Below are 21,296 nucleotides of genomic sequence, written 5' to 3'. Positions count from 1 at the left end.
CGACCAAATCATTGCCCGCGCTTGGCCATGCGCCACTCCCGCCTGTAGCACCGCTGGCACAGGCCCCGGCAGAAGGTTAGGGTGGCGGCGCACTTGCCGCAGCCACCACCCTGGCGCGGAGTGTGGTCAGCGACCACGGTCATTCACTTCTCCCACCCCCCACTGTGCACGCCGAGCAGCCCTCATTGCCCAGGGTCTCTGCCGCCTTGGCTGCGCGCGCCGAGCAGGCCTGGAGGAGCAAGCAACTGGGCCCAGTTCAGGCCGTCAGAAGTAGATTGAGCGTTTCTGGGGTTGCGTTCTCCCTTTGTGGGCTGAGCATGGTTACCGTGGGCAAGAATGTGGCTCATGCCCTTCTTGCTAGTGGCTGCCACCTACCCCTGGATGATTGCAAGTCCTGATCAATGCTGGAGTAGAAAGGCTAGACACCCGCCCCCCAATGTGCTCCTGCAGAAGTCCTTGCATCAATGCCCTGCCGGCCTGCCCTATACAGTTACCTAGTGTGGCACTGCAAGCATACTTGCACCATACTGTGCAACTGTGTTGGGACCTTGCACAGTTTCCGCCCTAACATAAATGTGGTCTTGCAATGACCAAACACTTATCACACCAGGGGATTCCAGAACCAATGACGGATTGAGTGACTTCACCATACACGTGTACGGCTTCTGATAAACACACCGTCCACATGTTCCATCGGTTGGGCTGTAGATGCTTGGGGTGAAAGCAACCACACTTCCTGCCTTCACCTATGCGTACAGTACAGTACAACTGAGCGAACTGCCTTAGCACCCAACCCATGGTTGGCCCATGCACATACTGCCTTTGTACATCACTATGCCCTCTTGCAGGTAGATGGGAAACCTTCATGATGCCCGTTGGCGTCTGGTACGACTTCAGGCAGTAGAGAAGCGCTTCAGCCACCACACCACGTTGATCCACTGCTCAAACTCTGTCTGCGGCTTGTCAAGCCCATGCGAGTCCTGTTTGGGGTGAACGTGTGCAAAGAATACTAAGTAGTTGACAAGCACATTTACAGGAATGAGTGAGGATTGTGTTGTTGCCTTGCCCTGGCACTTGCAATACTACCACCTCCACCCTTACCTCTGGGAACACAATTAGCCGAGACTCCGGCGGTGCGCCATGTGCCGCAACATCACGGCCCCTCAGCGCGGACAGGTACTGCAGCCCGTCCGGCGGTGGCACCCGGCGGTCCTTGGCACCCAGCATCATGAAAACGGGCGCCTTGACGGCGTCCACGTACACCACTGGTGAGGCCGCGTACATTGCTGCCAGGTCCTCGGGAGAGGGCACTGGGCCGCAGCGCTGGCGGCCCGCCTGCACCGCACAGAGGTAGCGTGGCACGGAGGCGGGCACATTGAGCCTACCAAGTCTTGTGTGTTCACTATGCCCACGGCAACCTGGCGTTCACACACTTATTTCCTTCTACACATGCAATCTTGTGCACAGCCGCACCTCGCTGCCTAGCGCCTCCACATAGCACCAGTCGGGGATGTCGCTGGCCGCAATCATGGCCGAGATGTTGGTGACCGGGTTGCGCATCACGCCCGACCGGAAGGCGGCTGGGTGCTGGCCCAGCAGGTGGGCAGTGAGGAAGCCGCCGTGCGAGCCGCCCACGACTGACACACGTGACTTGTCCACCAGGCCTGCAGCAACAGAACACATGCGGAGGATGTGTTGCACTTGTAAGGTAGTGGGCTTGACGTACTTGGCAAGACATTTACAACATAAATATTGAACTGTGCAGGTGTAACCAGTGCGGAGATTGCGTCCAGCGTTTTACAGAAGGGTGTGCTGCTTGTAGAGGCGCTCTACCTAGTGGCTCTTGCCCAAAGCCAGGCCTGCGCGCGGTCTCATCCCCATTGCAGGCTGTTGCACTCACCCTCGGCCACGGCTGCCTCCACCGACGCCACGCAGTCATCCACATCGTTCCGGCCAATGGCCCCCGGCAGTGAAGCCAGAGCGGCCTGGCCATAGCCCGTGCTCCCACGGTAGCTGTGCAGTTTGGTATGGGTAGGGACATGGAAAGTTGTAGCAGTCCTTCTCCCATCTAGGCAATACAGAGTCAGACATGTGCATATGTCCCCTCGACCCACACTCACTTGGGCACCACCACCGCATATCCCAGTGCCACCAGGTAGGCGTAGGCGGGGTACCAGCCCAGAGTCACGGCCGTGTGGGGGCCGCCATGCGGGGCGACCACGGCGGGCAGGGGGCCTGGAGGGAGGTCGGAACAGCACCACACAGTTACTTAATAATGTGTTTGTAACATCTACTCACCACAACTCACAATTTTCACAAACATTCTTCGGTGCAGAAAGCTACTTCAGCAAATCTCTTGCCGCGGAAGTCGGGCAGGCTCATGCGGACTGGCGAGAGCCACGGATGGCCCTAGTACCGTGGGGGCATGTCGCACCCGTGGAGGGCACTGTAACACCTTTGCGCTTGCAGACAAAGGCTTTGCTGGTTCACGGCAACTTACCAGTGCGCTGCCGTGGCATCCAGATCAGGCAATCAAATGGGTCACGGTTGCCACCCACACGTGGCACGACGCGCAGCACCTGCATGGAGAGAAGTCCGATGATGATAGCTATCACGCGCATTGACAGACACTATAAAGGGCAGCCGCATCGGCACTAGCGCCCTTAACGCGCAGCGGTACTTCCTTGACACCCAGCAGCAGTGGCAGCGGCAGCTCACCTTGTACTCCAGACCCTCCAGCGCCTCCTGCACAGTCGGCGGCAGCTCTGCCCGGCACCCTGCTGCGGCCCCAGATAGCCCTGGTGTGCCCAACTCCAGCGGGCGCCACTCTAGGGGCCCGGACCCAGCGGCAGTCAGGGCTGTCGGGTCAGCCTGCAGACGGACGAGGGCACATGTGCACAGCCGTCGCTGTCTCAGACGTTCAGAATCATACAGGCATTCAGAGCACTGGCATCACAGGCAGCCTAGAATATGATTGACAGCTTCTAGACATACTCGCACTCACAGGCAGCTGGGCGACGTAGATGTCCGTGGGCGAGTCCGGCGCAGCGCGCGCCGCCACCGCCATGCCCCCGGACACTCCCAGTAGCGACCAACTTGCAGCGCCTGGCGCGGATGTGTCCACCGGTGTGAGCGCGACGGGTGCCTTGGCCGCATTGCCGGCCTGCTCCGTGTCAATCGCCACGATGGAGGTGACCGCGCCCCACTGAGTGGTGAGCAGTAGAGTGTGGGGGCCTGTGAATGTAGCACCCAGGCATACAGGGCGGCCATGGTAGTGGGTAGGTATTTCCATCTGGTAACAGGCCGGACACAAGGCCTTACAACAAGCTAAAGCCTCGACCTTGGAGTGCAACGCCCAAATAGTTGACCTGTGGCGCTTAATGCATTGAGCCAGCTTACCCACAAAGCCATCGTCCGGAATGTTTGCAGTGTAGAGCCCCTGGGTTTAAGACCAGTGGCATTACTATTAGCCAAGCACGAGACGCAACGGCTGCATACAGATTACAGATGAAAGTCCGTGCGCACACAAGCACTGTCATCCGAAGCACCCTCCGTGGCCTCCACTCACCGGGAAGCTGTTGGCGGACTGCGGCCGCTGCACCACATCCACCAGCAGCCGCAGCCCCTCATTGCTGCCGGAGCTGGCCACGCTGCCGGTCTGCAGCCGTATGCAAAGGCATGGTTGTCACCGCTTACAAACCTTGCACTGACACAGCGTTCCCCGTCAGGGACAACCAAAGGTCACCACACAATGCAACAGGACACGGAAGCCTGGCCAATCCTGACGGGGACGAGCCTCACCTGGGCCGACCAGTCCAGGCGATACAGGCGAGCAGTGGCACCGTGCGTGCCTGCCGCACGTGAACACAGGTGTAGGGGGGTACAAGACGTTGCGGGCAATCTCCTCGATGGCATCAAAATGAAGCAGATCCGGCACTGGCCCGTGTTCTCTGGACACGCCTCACACACAGAACGGTCCGCCATGGCGCCATGCCCCCACCCCCAGCCCTCACCGGTGCTGACTGCCTCCGAGTGCGACACGAACACCAGCGTGTCACCCGCCGGGCTGAAGGTGGGGCTCAGGCAGCTCTCCAGGTCGGGCACCAGGCGGGCGGCGGGCGAGCTGCCGAACTGCAGCGACCTGCATGACTCGCGAGCAGTTGGAAGAGATCAACCAAGGTCCAGAGGACGAGTACTAGCAACCACAGCCAATGCCGGGGTAGAGACGCATTCGTCTCGTCCGATGTCCTTCATATATGCACATTATCAAAACCACGAACATGTCAGCTCACCCGTCTGCCCCGCGCGACACGCGGACGTGGTACATATGGGCACTGCGGTTGTAGCAGAACACCACACCCAACTTGCGGGGCGCTGAGGTGGCCGCCGCCAGGCGGGGGAATGACGGGGGCGCGGCGTGCGGCCACGCCACCACCACCAGTCCGTTGATCCCGCCGCCCGTGCTGCTGGAGGTGGTGGCTGCGGATACGGAGCTGGACTTGGCTGCAATGCCGTCAGTGCCCGGGCTCAGCTTGGCTGAGGTAGAAGTGGCGGTGGCGGTCGCGGGCGGTGTGGGCGGGCACCATGTGGGCTGGCCGATGGAGTGCTCCTCGGGCAGGCCCGGCACCTACAACAGCTCATGAAATATAACGTGATGTAATGCAGACCACATCATTTAGAGCATCCCTGGGTGTTTGGCTGCAGCACGCCGCCCTGTGCCCAGCCCCGGCCCCACCCCCCATCCCCCACCGCGCCCTGGCTGACCTTGACAACCTCGCGGCGTGTCAGGTCCAGCACGTAGGGCGCAGGCGGCCGCTTGCCGGTGTTGAGCTCGCCTGGGAAACGGAGCACAGGCGGGCAGCAGGCGGTAGTCAGCAGCAGACACATTCCCCCAGAAGCACGCGGCTGAGGCTCGCATAGTGACATCAGGGACGAGTGACCAAACCTACCCCAGTCCTCGTTTGCAACTCCGACGCCTCGCCAGCTGCGCGGCCCAGCTGCGTCCTTGAGTGAGTCCGGGCCGCACCAGGCGGGGGTGCGCTCCGGAGCCGGCGTCTGTGTGAGCAATGAGGGATAAAGCGTACACGCTTCGCAGTGTCGGCCAGTTGCCGGTGTGACGCCGGCAACCACTTGCATCCCCTGACACGTTTGTTCAGCGCTTCATGCTTTTCGTATCCAATCAATGACTAGCGCGTTAAGCTAGCAAGGGATGTTCAACCGATCCTATCGTCTGAAAACAGGTCCCGCTCCACACCTCAGCCGTGTACACCACCGCGGTCTCGTCCGCCGACCAGGCCGCCCCGCTGGCGAAGTAGCCGTCGTTGACCAGCGGCCCATGCAGCGCCTGAGCATGGGGTCAAGCGGGCGCCACGTGCAGTTTCGTGCGACCTCGTAGCTCAGACGCTTGGCAATCCAAGCCTACATATTGAGCACGCCCTACCAGCACACACAGCCCACACGGTTCCCGCCCACTTCAAAGCAGCCCCAATCGACAGACCGATGTCCATGATAGGCCCCCGAGTCCCTCGGAAGCCATCCTTGAAAAGCGCAATCCGCAACCAACGGTGCACAGCTGTGACTAGTGGCCGCCCCTACCTTGGGCACCGCCAGCTCAATCACAACCCGGGCACCCCGCCACAGCTGCAGCATCACACTGGTGGCGTCGTTCGGCCCCTTGACCGCCACCAGCTGCTGGCTGCCTGCACACGACAAACATACCCAGAACTCTCTTAGCGCGCGAGCGGAGGAACGGTGGAGGCCTAGGCAGCAGTAAGAACTCGTACGTAGGCCATGGTGATTGCGGAGGGAGGAAGGGATGGCCGGATGTCAGCAGGTTCACGTACTCGCGTTCATGTGTTCAGCCGGCCCCTGCCCATGATGCTACATATGACTAGATACGATGCAGTAATGTAGCCCTGCACTGTCATGCTGGACTTTGTGCCCACCTGAAGGTGAAACACTAACAAGTTGAGTGTCTGCATTCAGCTCCTGCGGCACGCCACAAAAGCATCATCCACCAATCAAGTACCGCATGGCAACATGCTGCAGCCCACCGCACGATTTAAACGCAAGAGCTGCGCAGACCCCACCTGTGGGAGCCCCACCACGGCCGGCCCCACTCCGCCTCCCGGCAGCACCGCCATAATGTTGTAGCGGCGCTGGGAGTTGTTAGGGAGGTTCCTCTGCTGCACTGTGGCCTGCACATTGTACGTGATATCCGTGAGATTCAGTGAGACCGTTACTCGTTCGCAGGGTATAACATATTCCAGCATATTTCTACATTTGTTGAAAGGCACCCATAGATCGGACCGTCTACCGTACACCGGCGCGCAGCCGTGCTCACCGTCAGCACCACGCCGCTAGATGACGCCGAGCGCACCACCGCCTTGCTGACTGTGGGCGCCTCGCTGAAAGCTGCCAGTAGTGCCGCCTCGGCCTCCACACCAGCGGGCAGCTCGGGCAGAGGGGCCGAGGCAGCGACAGCTGTCCCCCCTGGCACTGTTGTCGCTGCCGAGCCACCAGGCTTTGGCCCGCTGCCGGCCGCAGGGGCCGCTGTGGCGGGCGGGGTGCTGGTGGATGTGCTGGCAGTCATCCTCACCCGGTGTAACCTAAGCAGTTTAGGACAAGGCATTGATGTCAAGCCCATTGCGGTAGGCACAGCCACGGCTGCACATCTGACCACCAACCATCTGTTAGTGCCTGCTTTGTCTGCCGCGGTTCCAAACATGGGGTAACTCCGGAAATCCTGATCCATTATCAACGAAACCCTTTCTTCGCATTGCCCGCCGTCACAGATCCGCTGGTGTCCGCGCGTGTCGGCACAGGCGACACGCTGGCACCCCACAAGGCACCTCCCCTCCGCGGGCGCACCTAGGAAGGACTTGGCTCTGCCTGAAGCCACCAAGCACCAGATCACGAGTGACTTGGCACCTTTGACTGAGTTGCCGGCAGAATAGGCTCATAAATGCGCGCGCTAGGTGCAACGCGTTCACCAGGATAGCAGTTGTGGGGATTTCACGTTTTGCGCGCTGCAGCAGCTCGCCCTGCTACAATGGCAATATGCAATAAGTGTAGCAATATCGAGAAAGCAGAAAGCAGAAGCTTGGCGTGTATTGTCGTTTATCATAATGGTTGCGTGGCACATGCAAGTCGCGTGACATGTTGCCTCTCACTCGCCTTTGTTCACGCATATCACCATACAACCTTATATGTGTACACTCTTGAAGCTCACTTGCATTATTGAACAATGATGTGTGCTAGGGCCATTCCTAGTTTGCCCTACGCGCTCGACATGAAGCGACGGAGAAAGCTTGTAGCGCTCATTTGTTTGGCGACAGAATAACTCATGATTAGGAAGGACCCGCGGCAAGGACTTTGACATGTCGCGTGAAGTCCAAGGCAAAGGACATGGCGCATCAGTGCGGTAGGTTGCTGAAGTGGGAATGCTCGTTGTGGTCACACACTCCCTGCGTCAGTGAGCCGCGGCCTTGGCCAGTCGTCCCAGGAAGGATGACCGGGTTGACCTTAGCTGAGCGACGCTTCGCTGCACCCCCTATACCGCTTCCCCCGCGCGCGCATCATTCCTGGCGGCTTCCTGACCGTCATGTGCTCACACTATATATACTGTGTTGTATACAGGCCCGGGATGATAGGGCGTGCCAGAAATGAAGGGCCAGAGCCCGTACACGCGGAGGCCCCCTTGCTGGTGATCGCGGGTTATCGGGCGCCCAATCCCGCTTCCCAAGGCGGTGCTGGAGGCGGCCTTCCTCACAGCGCTAGGCCATTGTGGGCTGCTACCAGCTCTGGGCTGCAGGGCTGGCCCGCACAAGCAGGCGGCTTGCGAGCCGCTGGTTCCAACGGCACCGCCCCCGGGTCAGGTCCGGGCATGTGGGGCCCCGCGGCCGGCCGCACCTCTGGCCTGTTCCGGGACATGCCGCCCACTGCAGCGCCCAGCGGCTTCCCGGGAAACACACTGGCGCTGGCGGCCGCCGCCATGGTGGCCGCATCCAGTCAGGCGGGGGGTAGGGGGCCGTCTGGCCAGCATCATCCGCTGCGCCGCAGCTCCTCGGGCTTTAGCAGCTACACTGGCGCGGCTGCCTCGCCCTGGGCCTCCAGCACCGCCAGCAGTGTGGCCAGCACACACAGCAACACCAGCATAAGCGGAGGTGGGGCTAGCGGTGGCGGGGCCCTCATGACTTACACCAGCTCGGTGGGCCAAAGCACCGCAGGCATGGCAGCGCCGCTGACTTGCGGCAGTGGCGGCAGCTTCAACACTGCTTCTGCGGCCGGTACACAGCAGCCTTCCTCCCGCCAGCAGCATATGCGGCCGTTGTCCGGCGGGCAAAATGTCGTGGGACCTCATGGACACGTCATACACGGCAGCGGAATACCGGTCTCGACCCGTGGCGGTCCAGCTGCCCAGGGAGCGAACCCGGCGTCCGCACCGGCAGCGACCACAGTGGTGCCGGTATCACATAATGCAGCAGGCGTAGAATCCGGTTCGTGGGTGACAGCAGTGGCAGCAACATCCATGTCCGCACTCGAAGTGGGAGCGTCGGATGCAGATACATGCACGACCGTCAGCCAGCCTGGTGTGGAGGTTGCCGCTGCTTGCCTTGCAAGGGACGGGGCCGTGGGACATGAGGTGACGGGCCTTCCATCCGCAGCGACTGAAGGGTGCGGGATCGTTGATGACCTGCCGGCGAGAGGGGGTGACTTGCAACCGGGTCAGCTGGCTTTTTGGACAGCGAGCTCAGGCGTGGCCACTGACCCTCAAGCTGCCGCCTTGCCAGTAGCAGGTGAAGGCGGGCATAATGCGACAGAGGACGTGCACTCAGACGCAGCGCATAGTCTACAGCTCGATCCAAGCGCTGGTGATGCTGCTGCCCCTACAGCAGCCGCTGCACAAGTGGCGTTGGTCGGTGGCCATGCAGCGGCAGAGCTGGCGGACCGCAACAGCGGGGCACGAGGCGGGGGCGGAATGGTGCCGCCCCTGGATCTCCCAGTAGCGGCGCATGCGGAGGAACTTGGGGCCGGGGACATGCCTCGCACCAGCACGCCTCGGAAGCGCCGCTCCAGCAAGCGGCGGAGCAGCACCGCCAGCGCCAGTGGCAACCGAGGCAACAGCACACCCCGCCGCTTCATGTCCGGCACCAGCAGCACCAGCAGGAACGGCCGACCCGCCACAGTCGTGGGTTCGCCTGGACTGGCGTCCTACCCCGCTTCCCCGAGGGCCGCAGTCACTGGTGGCGGCGGCACCAGTCGCAGCCGCAGTGGCAATGCGCTCATCCCCAGCGGCACTGCAGCTGGACCTCTGCCTGGGCCACTGGCTCGCTCCAGCAGCGGCTGCGGCTCTACGCCTTTGCGCTGCTCACCGAGCCTGCCAGAGGACGATGGCTGGGCCGCTGGCAGCGGTGCGCTCACTGGGCATGGCACAAGCGAGGTCTCACGCTCCGGCCAGGTGGATGTGCACGGCCTCAGCCATGCCAGCCGCCCACCGCTGCCCAAGCCCAGTTCTCGCGACGTGCCGGCTGTCGTGGCTGAGAGTGCGACAGCTGCGCTACACGAGGCAGCCGGCGCTGCCGCCCAGTGTCGGCACAGCAGCAGTGTTGGCAACAACGACAGCATCAAGGCAGTAGTGGACGCCTCTGCTATGTGGGGCGAGGATGCGCAGCCATACCAGCTTGGTGGCGCTGTGCCGGTAGGGACTGACCCGGCTGCAGCATTAAGTTCCAAGCCCACCACACCGCTCTTGCCCTCCCTGCACGTGCGTACGTCTGGCAGGCTGCTGGACCTACCCTCGGCGCCGCAGTACATGTTGGGCCCCAGTGCGGCCAGCCGGGCATCCGGCAGCCACCTGGGTGGCGCGCCGCTGCACCCTGATAGCCCCTCATGTGCAGCACATGCACGGCTTGCGGTGCTGCAGTCATCTTCACCTTGCGGCGCGTGCAATTCAACGCCATATAGCCCTGCGGCCACAGCAGCCGCGGCAGCAGGAGGTGTGACGCACTCCCACCCCCGGCGGCCCTCTCTGGAACCCCTGTCGCCCAGTGCAGCGCGCGCGGGCGTCTCACATGCCCTGTGCCCCACTGGTACTCAGTGGGGCAACGCAGAGGTCGAGGGTGCCGCAAGTGCCTGCGGCGCCCAGGCAGCGGAACTGGTAGCCCCATTCTCACCGCCACTCGGACCGCGGCCGCCATCACATCTGTCACCGCTCGGTCACCCGCCGCCGCTGCTGCATCAGGGCCCTGCTGCGCACCACTCGGCACCGCCCGCAGCAGTTGGGCCAGCCAGCCGGGTTGTGTCGCAGCTCAAGAGCGGCGCCGAGTATGCCGCGCAGCTCAACCTGCGTGAGACGGCTCCGGCTGGCTTCACGGCGGCCAAATTCGGCAACGGTGCAAGCGCTGGGTCTGCAGTCGGCGCAACTGCCGTTGTGGATGGGGGCGACAGGCTGTTCCTTGTGAGCGGAAATGCGGCAAACAAGCCAAAAGGTGTTGCAGCAGGCACGCCTGCCAGCCGACGCAGCAGCAGGCAGGCGAGCCCCGCGCGGACGAGCTTATTCCACACGCAGCAGTTGACCGACAGCAGGGTCGCAGCGGTCTCGGCTGCGTCTGCGGACCCCGAGGAGCAGGTCCGCAAGGCGCAGGAGCGGCTTGAGGCGTATGCCCGGGCGCAAAAGGACAAGGCCAAGGCTGCAGAGGCTGAGGAGGTGGCACGGCGCCAACGGCACGTAGGTCCCGGTGTCGTGCTGGGTGCCTGTGCTTTCGTGGCAACTGCGCGTGCGCGTTGCTGTAAGTTCCAAACTGTATGCCAACCTCGTACGTCAACTGCAAATGCAGGCCGACGAACGCAGTCGGCAAGCGGCAGCCAAGGAACGGCGGCGTGTGGAGGTCTACGCGCTGAACGCCCTGCTGGCGCTGTCGGAGTCAGCCCGCACGAAGCTGCTGGTGGCGGCCATGGCGGCACAGGAGCAGGGCCAACAGGGGTTCGGCGGCTGCGCTGGCACATCGCCTGGCAAGGCTGCCGAAGGCGCAGCAGGGGGCAGCGATGATGTAGCGAACGACTCTGATGAGGGCAGCACTGATGAGGACGAGGATGGCGGCGGCAGCGACAGTGAAGTGGAGGTTGGGCAGCAGGCGATGGTCGACCGGAAAGAGGATGGTGCGTTGTTCCGCCATGGTGTGTAGCTTGATAGCACGAGCTCTCCGAGTCACGGCCAGTTGTAGCAAGGCTGCACCCACTCCTGCGTAGGTAAAGCTGCGCAACTGAACTGGGTTAGCTGGTTGGAAACAGTACTAGCTCAGGCGAGACAGATAATCATCTACGATAAAGACTATATACGTTAAGAACAAGATTTTGGACGTGTCGTAAGCAACCGGGCATCCCTGCACTGGACTTGGGTGCTGTATACGGTAGCTGTCGTATCGTGGGTTCATCAGGACACCAGTTACCAAAGGCAAGATTGCGCTACGTGCAGGATGACAGACTGGTGCATGCCCCTGCCGGTAAGGACCATAAATTGGGATGATGCACTGGTCATACATGTGTGAACTTGGAGCATGAGGCAGGGTGTTGTGCTGGGATTGCAGTGTTTCCTGTAGTTTGCATGTAGGTAGGCGTTTTTGCAGTGATTTATGTTTTTGCCGGCACTCTGGAAATGTGTGATGGGGACCGCCGGCATTACTTTTGGGACTGTGTTGTTGCACGGGCGTTGCGGGAGAACATGGCTATGGCAATGTCAATGGGCTCCCCTCCTGACACGGCTGATGACTGTTTCTCGCGTGCTGACCTTTGGCTGGTGCAGCCGCCTGCTGGGCTGGCGCCGCCGGTGTGGGATGCAGTGTGTTTGGCTGCGCTGTCTGCCCTTGACTCGGGCCGGCAGCAGGTGATTATGACTGGCTTGCGTGTGCGTCGGGCTCTGACGTCTGCGGAAGTCATGCGCATCAGTGTGTCCGTTATTGCTGACTTCTGGGGCCGGCTGCAATCGTATGTCAGCCTCGGCCTCCGCCCGAAAGCCTGGGCCACGGTGCCTGCGCACCATCCGTTCCTCTCGCGGGGTGCGGGTGACTGTGTGCTGCTAGTGTTGCCTGATGATGTGGGCTCCCCGCCCCCCTCGCCTTAATTTGCTCGTGGGTGGTGGGAGCGGTGTGCCTCTGGTGTGTGCGCTGTGGGGCTACCCGTATGGGGCGTCGGCGTGGGCGTCGCCGGACTACGTGCCCGGTGTACCTGCGTTGACACCTCGCCGTGGGTCTGGGGGGCCCCAGGCATGAAGTCAAGCTACCCTCAAGTTTACCCTCAAGGACCTGCCCTGTCTGCTGGGCGCCGGTCCCAACACCAAATCCCTTGATACTGCAACGTGTGGGCAAGAAGGGAGCAGGTCTCAGCATTGAGCAGTGCAGCCCCATAATGCCAGGGCTTGCGAGACAGCGGCGAATTTATTTGGTTGGACCCAAGGTTGGAGCCATTACGTGTAGCTATGGTGTGGCGGGAGTGGCTTGAGCTGTGTCAGATTCTAACTTTCCGAAAAGGAGCCCAGCAAGTGTGTATCGGACTTCTTGATAAAGCGTTACAGGACTTGATATGTTCAGAGAAATGAAAGATATGTGCACCCTGTACCGTGCTGACACAGTTCTGTGTGTGTTACAGGATTGGAAGTGTGCATTCCTAATACCTGCAACGAGACTAACCGAGCCGCACGGGCCCCTCGTCGCCTGGAACTGGATTGTCAGTTGCGTCTTGCACATCATGTGCACCGTCGTCAAAAGACAGCGCTTAGACCATTATCACTCTTTGTCTTCACAACGAGACAAAGCCGTGGGTATGCTGGTGGCCTAGACAGGTGATTCCTGTGGGGTCTACCAGGCTGTCAAAGTTTGGACACAGCAAATGACCAGAATGGTACCCGCGTGGCCTCACCCTGCCTCACCTCAGGCAGCGCCGCACTATCCTCCTCCATGTGGCCTTGCCCACCTCCTCTGCTCTGCACATGCCATACGCACATGCCGTTACACTGATTACCCGAACCGTGGGGCCCAAACCCTCATGGCACCCGGCGTGCACCAGGGCTGCGCCAACCCCACCCTGGACACTGAGTCCCGCTCCACGGCCTCAACATTTGCTCAAGCGTACGTACCCTTCGCAGCACAACAGGCAGGCACCATGGCCAACCGCTGCCTTGACCACTTGTACGGTAACCCACGGAAGCCCCTCATTCAGGCTCACCAGGCAAACGTTGCGGCGGGGACTTAACTGGATTGGGTGTAACGCAGAATGGGGGGGGCCGGGCGTAACAGTATCAGGGACGTGGACAAGCAAGCTGCAAGCGTCTACCGCATCTCCCGGTCATAGCCGGGGGCGGTTTGTACAATCGGGCACGGCCCGCCATGCGTCCAGCCACGTAAACTTGTGCAGGCAGATCACAATTTACACAGGCCGATAGAGCCCAACAGGACGAGTCGATTGGCACCATTGCCGGTGCCGGTGCCGATGTTTATTGTAGGGGTATCAAGCGCGGGTCGGTCGCGCTGGAAAGGCGAAAACAATTCATTGCACCAGCCCCGGGGCCACTTACCCCACACGCAACAAAGATACACATTATAGATGTAATATGAAATACACGCACAGGCAAGCAGCCGCATGGCGCAGGTGTGCCACGCCGTGCCGTCGCCGGCCACCCTCGCCGCGCCACCTCGGGGCCACCGGGGCATATGCAGTCTTTTGTAATGCTGGTCGGTGAGTCCCTAGGGGGTCTATTATTTTTCATCTGTGCACACGCATGCCACAGCTTCCCCTCACCACGTGATACCTTATTGCCACGCGGCCACGGCACTTCAGCCTCTGCTGCCGCCCCTGCCTTCGTTAGATGCGAGTACTGGTCTGGAGGGAGCTAACTGCCCCTGACCTGTTGCTTTACGATGGTATCACAATCCTGCGGTCCTGTGCTTCAGTGACCACTCTGTGTGTGCCACCACGCCGGGCACATGCTGTGATGTACGGCGTGTTGTGCAACCCTGCCGCCATGTACAGGCCCGATGAACACTCCCTGTGTTTCGGATGTTTCGGTTACTTTTGGGTCGGTTCAGTACAGACTCAGGCAGCATGCCCATGCCCATGCTCTTGCCTCTGTCCAACTCGTGTCTTTCTCAGCGCTCTGCACTCCCAAGGTCCTTCCCCCTGCCAAGGCGATCTCGTGCATGATAACGTTCTAGCCTCCGCCCGCCGTCGTCGTCCCGGCATACAGCATCGCCTGGCGGCATGTGGCCCTACCGCACTGCCGTCACAGGCCAACCATGCACCTAATGTTGGCCACATACTCCTAATTACGCATTGAATGAGCCACAACCATCCGCGCCCATTGCAACCAAGCCAACAGTACGCGCTACAATTTCATCTTCCCATCTCCAAAACTCATCCTGCGCATCGCCGTGAGCGCACACACGTTGTGGAAACTTGTTGAGTAACCCCTCCCCTCGGGCAAACGTTCTTCACCCACATGCTCTCGTACCCCTGCCACAACAACGCGCGCACAACGGCACCTGCCATCACTGCCCTCTACCTGCCTAAACTTCTCACAACCCTCGCGTACATTGCGCCTGGCCGCTGTCTAGGGCAGCGGCTCCTGGCTGGTGCCCAGGCGGTTGAGGTGCAGGTAGGCGTCAGTGCCGTAGCCCTCCATGGAGATGATTTGCAGGTCGCCGCCAAAGTACCTGACAGGGGGTAGCAATGGGAGGAGTGTGCAGATTGCTTTCACATTGGTTCAGCTCGGGTGCCGTACTGCAGGCACATGCAAACCAAGTGTTGCGACCCCCTGCCTCGTGTCGGGCAGCTCTACTGCCCTCTCCCCCCCCCCCCCCAGGCCACTGTTGCGGTCACCCAGGCATGCGCCCCCCCCCACCTGGCGTACAGGCGGCTGATGGGCAGGCCGTAGCCGTAGCCCGCCAGCACCACCGGGCCGCTGTCAACGTCCTCAACCTGACGCGGGTCCACAGGGCTGCGGGCAGGGAGGGGGGCGTGTGAGGATCGGGTCAGGCCGGCGAGCTCACCAGAGTGACTTAGGATGAACGTCCAGTCACGCTCACTTCTAGGCCACTAGGTCTGGGCCCACCCCTCCTGCCCGCCAGTGCAAGCCGTCCCGAACTCGCCTTTTGGCTGTGGAGTAGAGGTAGGTCCAGATGTTGGCCAGGCCCGAGCGCGGAATGCCGCCTCCTTCGTCTGACACCTGAGCGGGCAGGAGCAGCGCACCGTGGAGGCTGCTGCTAAGCTTCTATCCGGAAAAACCGCCCAGACCGAGCCGTCGGGACTGTATTGGTTCCAGCCGTTATGCTTTGGGTGTATGAGTGCTAATCGTCGTTTGTCAACAGCTGCTTAGGGGGGGCTCGGGTACAACACAGAACACAACAACACCCCCGGCATCCGCAAACGCTTTCTGTTCGCCGGTGCGCACAGGAACACAGGGGGTGTCACCACCGGCGTGTTCCATGGCGTCCCAGGACCTCACCCACCTTCAACGTCACGTCCTCACCGCCCTCCGCCACAACCAGCCTGCGCTCAGGAGGGCGCACAGACAGCAAGCGCGTGGTGAGGTTCAGCCAGCACCAGCAGCACTAAGGCCGCGCCTGCCATCGCAAAGGACGCACAAATTTGCACCTTCATGATGTCGGCTGTTGAAAATATATACCAGCACCTGGCCGCCAACTGGGTATGGTTTCGCTGGGACTAAATTAAGCTACTCGCTTCTGTTTGCATTGGGTTCGGTTTAGTTGGGCTGGTATCTCCCCCCCCCCGCCATGGTGATGTACCGCAGCTCGCATATGCGGCTGCAGTTTCTCCTTGCAGCGCGACTGTTTCCTTACGGGATTGGTTCAAAGTTGCCCCCCCCCCCCCACACACACACACCGCCGGACGCGTTTACGTTCCCCTTTCACACTCACACAGACACACAGACGCACACACGGACACACGCGAACACCGGGCCTTGGAGCTCTGACCCGAGTCCCTCCCCCTCCGAGCCCCAACCCCATCCTGACCCACCTAATGGGCGGCGCTGCGTCGTCGCTGTCTGCGAACCGGTCCTGCACCGCCCTCAAACTGTTCTTGACCAGCTCAAACAGCATGTGGTGCAGGTGGCTGGGCACGTAAGGGAACACAAAGTCCGGGCTGCCGTAAACAGACACCTGGGAGGAGTGGGGTGAGGGGGCATGCAGGCGGGGGCCGTGTAAACACATAAGCCAACTATCTCACGCAGTCGGCGCACAAAGGAGCGCCGTCTCGCCATGCACTTGACTTGGTGCACGTCGGCCTGAGGCGGCCTGGTGTGTGTGTGTGCCGGGGTCAGGTGGGCTGTGCGCACCTCGGGCGCGTCTCCGTACTCGCGCATGCAGATGCTGCGTGCGTCGTTGATGGCGTCCTGCGCCACTAGCACCGGACTGCACTTGGTGCAGATGAGGCCGATGTGGTTGGGCTTGGACGGCTCATGCAGCGCAATGTGCTGGCCTGCGCGGGGAGGTGGGAGGCCACAGTCAACAAGCTGGGCGGAGGGCGCGGAATCAGGCAGCAGAGCCCATAGTATGGAAGGAGAGACAGAGCGACGGCTCGGCATGGTCCCCGGCATCCACCAGATGCCATGGTCGGTTTTGTACACCAGCGGGGCCCCAGGCCCCCTGAAAGCGGCAGGGTTTTCCTTGCCCCTCTCCCACCCTGTTCTCTCACCGATGAGGATGCGGATGCCAATGCGGCTGAGATAGAAGCCGTCCAGGAACTGGTGGATCTCAGGCAGCTCCGTCAGCCGTTGCTGCGGGCGGAGGTCAGGCGGGGAAGGAGCCAGCCAGGCAGGGCAGCAGCTGAGATGTTGTACAGCAGATTGCTAGCATCATTCACATGAAACCGGAAGTGACACGCAAACGACATCAGGTTGAAGCAATAGCCGCATTCAGAATCCCATGTTATCAACGACACAGGAGAATTATGACATCGGAACTTTGGGCCTGACAATGCCCCGCGGATGAGCCGCCGCCGCAGCCCACGCCGCCGCCACCCGCTGCCGCCGTCGGCCGATTCGTCCTCACAGTCGCGCGCACGCTGCCGTCGCCCTACCTGCCCTGCAAACCTTGGGCCCACCTGCAACCGCAGCTCCTCGCGCAGCTCGCTGACGCCCTTGGCCATGACTGGCACCGCGTTGGCGTGCCTACAGGCAGACGTGTGTGTGTGTGTGTGTGTGTGTGTGTGTGTGTGTGTGTGTGCGTGTGCGTGTGCGTGTGCGTGTGCGTGTGCGTGTGCGTGTGCGTGTGCGTGCGCGTGCGCGTGCGCGTGCGCGTGCGCGTGTGCGTGTGCGTGTGCGTGTGCGTGCGCGTGCGCATGCGCGTGTGCGTGTGCGTGTGTGTGTTAAAGAGCTCAAGGAAAACGCGCGTGTGTGTGTATGTGTGTGTGAGAGCCAGGAGCGTGTCAGGGTGGGACCAGGCAAGTCAGGAGCGCCCCCCCGTTGCCAGACATGCGCTGCATTCCGTACAAACGCAATCCAGACGCACCCAGCCCACCGGCTATCTGCTGCCAGCCGGACGACCTGGAGCATGTGATAAGGGATGGACCTGCCACCCCGCGGCTCTCCCGCCCGCCACCCTGCTGACAGCCTTATTTCCCATCGGCCGCCTTGTCAGCGTGCCGCCCCGATGCTTCCCTTCCGCACACGCACCACCCTCCTCCGTACGTCCCCTCCCCCTGTACACTCGTGCGCCGACCCACCTGCGGTAGATGCCCCTGAGCAGCTCTGTGAACTTGAGCTCGTCCGCAGCGTCCTTGACGTGCGGGAAGGAGCGCAGGTCCCGGAACGACTCTACGTACCAGTCCCGCACCTAGCCACACCGCACAAGAACAACAGCACACATGCGCGTCAGGTGTCTGTACTGGAGCTGGTCGGCGCTTGTCGGTCGAGTATTTTACAGCCCCCTCGCCGGTTGCCAGCGGAAACCGAAGAGCCCCCTTGCGTGTGACCTCTGGCATCCAGCCACCGCCCTGCCCGGCCGCTCCCGTGTACGCATCCAGTCACCCCCCCCCCCGCGCCCGCAAGCGCCTAGCTGCCGCCTCCCCGGCCCCCCTGCCACGCCCCATCAGCCCCCTCTTTCACCTGCAGTATGTGCTTCTTGGCGCTGAGCCCATACGGCAGGTTCTCCAGCTCCGCCACGCGGTGCGCTAGCCGCACCGGCAGCTCCTTGTGCAGGAACTGTGCCGACAGCAGCAGCTGCCGCTCAATCGGATTTTGCCCAAAGTCGAGCATGTATTTAAGGCTAACGCCAGTCTGCTTCTTAAGCGCATGCGCGAAGATGTCGTCCACCGTCTCTTTGTGAAAGGAGTCGATAAGCCTGACAGAGCCGATGGCTCCCTGTCTTGCCGCGGATGCAGCTGTTTTAGCGAACGCCCGAGCTGCGAAGCCGAAACCAGCGCTCCACTGAGGCGCAAGGCTTGCCAACATCGCGGCTCCTGCTCTGTATGCGAGATGTTCAGGACCTATTTCCTATTGTGAACACGATAGAAAACACGCGCGCAAGCCCGCTTGGGACTCAGCGACGCCCGACACTTTGCACGCCTGAAGGCCAGGAACCCTTGTCATTGGTTTCGCATCCTTGTGAAGTCATGTAAATAAAGATGATAAGAAATCAGGTAGAGGGCAGCGTAGGCGAGGAGTCTCAGAGCGCAGTGGCTTGCGGTTCAGACCGCGACCTTGTGGTGGGGTATGCGGAGTGGCAGGTATCCAAGAACTTTGAGAAGAAATACAGTATCAATCAGGAGGCGGCAGTGCCACGGTCACCGGTCCGCCATCAACATTAGCAGCGAACAGGAGTCGCTTTGGTCCCGCGCTGCTGCTTGGTGTGCGGTAACACATGCATCATGCACAAAGGCACATCATCATAGGTTGTAAATGTCGGCGCATGCAGGTGGGGAGAATGGTTTCGGAGTAAGGTGGCAGTGTGGCACGCAACCACCCTCCGTCTGCCTGGCGGCTGGAGTCACGTGTGCCCCGCTGCTCGGCGCAGCACAGCGCATGGTGGTGGCCGTAGGCCCGTAGCTACGCCGAGGAAACTAAGAATACTTGGAAGATATGGTCATGGGGGCTCTTCGGCGGTGCGCTTAAACGCGTTTCCCGGCACTCCTGTGCCTAGGCTTGTGGCGTTGAGGCACAGCGGTGGGAGTCGGTGGGGCTCTGGCGGGTTGAGGCTTGGCTAGGACTCACTGTGCGCGGAGTCACACGGACTTTGCCCGCGGGAGGGTTTGCAGCAAAGTCGGGGTTGGTGGAGTCAAGTTGGGCCCTGATAGCATGTGATGGCTCGGCGTCTTCGGGTGCTGGGACTGTCCCCTCTGTAACATCCGCATCCCTTAAACGTGCACTGATGCACTTCCGCCACGTTGTGCCTCAGTGCGATGGCCGGCGGGACGTCATTGGACAGGGCAAGGGCAGGTTGGCGTACGGTAGTCCCGAAGTGCGCGGCGTTCTTGCACACCCCGACACTAAGTCTGCGACGTGAAGGCATGAGTGCGCGGCAGGCATAACGCCTGCATTACTGTACCGAGCCATCGCTGAGTTGCTGGGAGCTGCTGAAGCGCATTCCTCTCATTCCGGGTGCCCGGCCAGGCGATACGGTAGCACCAGAAACACACACACACACACACACACCGCAACGCCACACTCGTGAGGCAGCGTCGCAGCGGCGCAGCGCACCTGCAAGCAGGCGGGTGCAGTTGTGCCTGGGGGTGCTCGGAAGCAGGAAGTTCCCCTTAAGCTTTCATAAAATGGTAGGCAAAACAACCTGGCAAGATCTCTGCGCTGGACCCAAGTAGTGCGGCAGTCAGACAGTGCCCCAGGTAACTCTTAGGCAGGGGAGGACTACGTGCTTCAAGCCGTAACTTAGCCCCTGAGCCCAGCTACCCGAGCCTACTGGTTTGGACAAGATATGGGCAGGCAGCGATGCTTTCCTGTCACACAGACAACACAGCAGGGGAAGGGGTGGGGGCGGGGGGTGGGTGGTGGTGCAGCCATGGGGCCGACGGGGCTCAAGAGCAGTGGGCGGACAAGGGCAGGCAGTGTTGCCATGCTGTCCCGCGGAGAACAAAGCAGAGTAAGGGTGGGCGTGGGGGGTGCGGGGTGATTGAGCAGCGTGCAGCCTCTGGCCAAGGACAAGGGCATGCGGCGTTGCCATGCTGTTCCGCGGACAACAAAGCAGAGTACGGGTGGGGTGGGGGGGGGGGGGAGCGAGGTCGGCGTCGCCGAGCTGGCACCTCCCGCCAAAGTTCGCAACGGTGCATTTCTGCGTACATCAGCGATATGCATGGATACGTGTCCTTGTCATGTACGTGCAAGCTTTCGTCTTTGCGATCGAGCGAGTTGGCTTTACATTTTCATGCTCGCGTGCTTTCAGACAACCTGATCTGTGCTACCTGTGAATTGCGATGTAAGTTATCGCTACGCGCATTTTCGCGCCTGACAATGAAGCGCAGTTACCGGCCTCGTTCATACGCTGCACTCGCTCTCGCGCCCTGGGACCAAGATCACGTATAGAGGAAGCTATGATCATTCGGCTATGTCAATGCGTTGGGCCGAAATCGCACTGTACGCGACGACGCACAGGATGCGTCACACTTTCCAGAGGACCCGTAGATAGCTGGGAATACGGCCGACAGCGTGGGCGGAAACCGGCAGGGAGGTGTAGGTATCTAGCACGGGTGTGTGAGAGCGGTGTAGATGTTTGGAGGGTGTGAGGTGTGAGGGGGGACTAGCCGCATAGGTAGCGGCTTAGTTGCGGTTATTGGGCAGGGCCAGCGGCTGGATTCCTGCGTCAGGGGACCAGGCGGGCTATGAAAAAGTAGTGCAGAAAACTGGCGCGCAAATGTGCCACGGTTGGCGTCGGGGCATGGTAGGGTACGCGAAGCTTCGATTGAAGCGGCCGAACTTGGCAGCCGAGTCGCAGCCCAGGGGGGCACACATACATACTGTTCTTACGCACACTAAAGCTGAACGCTACCTGAGATTCAAGCACCACTCGAGCAGGGTTCGATCATTCGAGTAGTTTTGGTCTTCGCGTATGGATGATTTCTTTTCTATTTTAGATAGGGCCAAAAATGATACCGAAGAGAAGCAACGGCAAGCAAAGCGGGCGGAGGAGGCAGCCCGGCAGCAAGCGGCCGCGTCTGCTTAGAACGCCGAGTGGCAAAAGTGTTACTGGGCCGGGAGTTCCAGACATTACTAGTTGGAAGACGGCGGGATGGCGAGACTGCGCGAGGAGGAGGGAGGAGGGAGGAGGGAGGAGGGA

The 21,296-nt window shown here is 61.2% G+C and overlaps 3 protein-coding genes across 3 annotated transcripts; 1 reads left to right on the top strand and 2 right to left on the bottom strand.

Moving 5' to 3' along the window:
• Nucleotides 1-261: 261 nt before the first annotated feature.
• Nucleotides 262-7,124, bottom strand: CHLRE_05g241650v5 (uncharacterized protein). The gene is made up of 21 exons (XM_043062402.1): nucleotides 6,871-7,124; nucleotides 6,344-6,608; nucleotides 6,090-6,197; nucleotides 5,946-5,988; nucleotides 5,596-5,699; nucleotides 5,255-5,344; nucleotides 4,950-5,055; nucleotides 4,765-4,835; nucleotides 4,293-4,627; nucleotides 4,014-4,141; nucleotides 3,802-3,851; nucleotides 3,569-3,658; nucleotides 3,400-3,439; nucleotides 3,005-3,234; nucleotides 2,719-2,871; nucleotides 2,501-2,579; nucleotides 2,121-2,235; nucleotides 1,901-2,013; nucleotides 1,474-1,664; nucleotides 1,102-1,335; nucleotides 262-980 (listed from the first exon to the last, which is right to left on the bottom strand). Exons 1-21 carry the CDS (start codon nucleotides 6,960-6,962, stop codon nucleotides 894-896), a joined length of 2,724 nt encoding a protein of 907 aa, XP_042924738.1. The 5' UTR covers nucleotides 6,963-7,124; the 3' UTR covers nucleotides 262-893.
• A 120-nt stretch (nucleotides 7,125-7,244) lies between these two features.
• Nucleotides 7,245-12,900, top strand: CHLRE_05g241751v5 (uncharacterized protein). The gene is made up of 3 exons (XM_043062410.1): nucleotides 7,245-7,423; nucleotides 7,639-10,729; nucleotides 10,839-12,900. Exons 2-3 carry the CDS (start codon nucleotides 7,646-7,648, stop codon nucleotides 11,184-11,186), a joined length of 3,432 nt encoding a protein of 1,143 aa, XP_042924737.1. The 5' UTR covers nucleotides 7,245-7,423; nucleotides 7,639-7,645; the 3' UTR covers nucleotides 11,187-12,900.
• A 1,148-nt stretch (nucleotides 12,901-14,048) lies between these two features.
• CHLRE_05g241750v5 (uncharacterized protein) lies at nucleotides 14,049-18,744 on the bottom strand. Its single transcript, XM_001700847.2, has 10 exons — nucleotides 18,119-18,744; nucleotides 17,737-17,846; nucleotides 17,116-17,182; nucleotides 16,708-16,789; nucleotides 16,349-16,491; nucleotides 16,030-16,172; nucleotides 15,501-15,540; nucleotides 15,141-15,217; nucleotides 14,894-14,989; nucleotides 14,049-14,705 (listed from the first exon to the last, which is right to left on the bottom strand). The coding sequence occupies exons 1-10, from the start codon at nucleotides 18,461-18,463 to the stop codon at nucleotides 14,603-14,605; spliced, it is 1,206 nt and encodes a 401-aa protein (XP_001700899.1). The 5' UTR covers nucleotides 18,464-18,744; the 3' UTR covers nucleotides 14,049-14,602.
• Between the last annotated feature and the right edge of the window lie 2,552 nt (nucleotides 18,745-21,296).

This window comes from Chlamydomonas reinhardtii, chromosome 5, assembly GCF_000002595.2.
Source record: "Chlamydomonas reinhardtii strain CC-503 cw92 mt+ chromosome 5, whole genome shotgun sequence".
Classification (NCBI taxonomy): Eukaryota; Viridiplantae; Chlorophyta; class Chlorophyceae; order Chlamydomonadales; family Chlamydomonadaceae; genus Chlamydomonas; species Chlamydomonas reinhardtii.
The sequence above is the reverse complement of the archived record's forward strand: the minus strand, read 5'-3'. Positions and strand labels throughout refer to the sequence as shown.

What these genes read in the sequence shown, in the direction of transcription:
- CHLRE_05g241650v5 (XM_043062402.1), bottom strand. Translation starts at nt 6,962, where the DNA reads ATGAGCCTATTCTGCCGGCAACTCAGTCAAAGGTGCCAAGTCACTCGT. An exon ending in CAGAGCCAAGTCCTTCCTAG is followed by an intron (nt 6,609 to 6,870) that starts GTGCGCCCGCGG and finishes TAAACTGCTTAG; the next exon opens with GTTACACCGGGTGAGGATGA. An exon ending in GGAGGCAGCCGTGGCCGAGG is followed by an intron (nt 1,665 to 1,900) that starts GTGAGTGCAACA and finishes CTGTTGCTGCAG; the next exon opens with GCCTGGTGGACAAGTCACGT.
- CHLRE_05g241751v5 (XM_043062410.1), top strand. Translation starts at nt 7,646, where the DNA reads ATGATAGGGCGTGCCAGAAATGAAGGGCCAGAGCCCGTACACGCGGAG. An exon ending in TGGCACGGCGCCAACGGCAC is followed by an intron (nt 10,730 to 10,838) that starts GTAGGTCCCGGT and finishes CTGCAAATGCAG; the next exon opens with GCCGACGAACGCAGTCGGCA.
- CHLRE_05g241750v5 (XM_001700847.2), bottom strand. Translation starts at nt 18,463, where the DNA reads ATGTTGGCAAGCCTTGCGCCTCAGTGGAGCGCTGGTTTCGGCTTCGCA. An exon ending in CCAAGAAGCACATACTGCAG is followed by an intron (nt 17,847 to 18,118) that starts GTGAAAGAGGGG and finishes CGGTGTGGCTAG; the next exon opens with GTGCGGGACTGGTACGTAGA. An exon ending in GTGAGGACGTGACGTTGAAG is followed by an intron (nt 15,218 to 15,500) that starts GTGGGTGAGGTC and finishes CTGCCCGCTCAG; the next exon opens with GTGTCAGACGAAGGAGGCGG.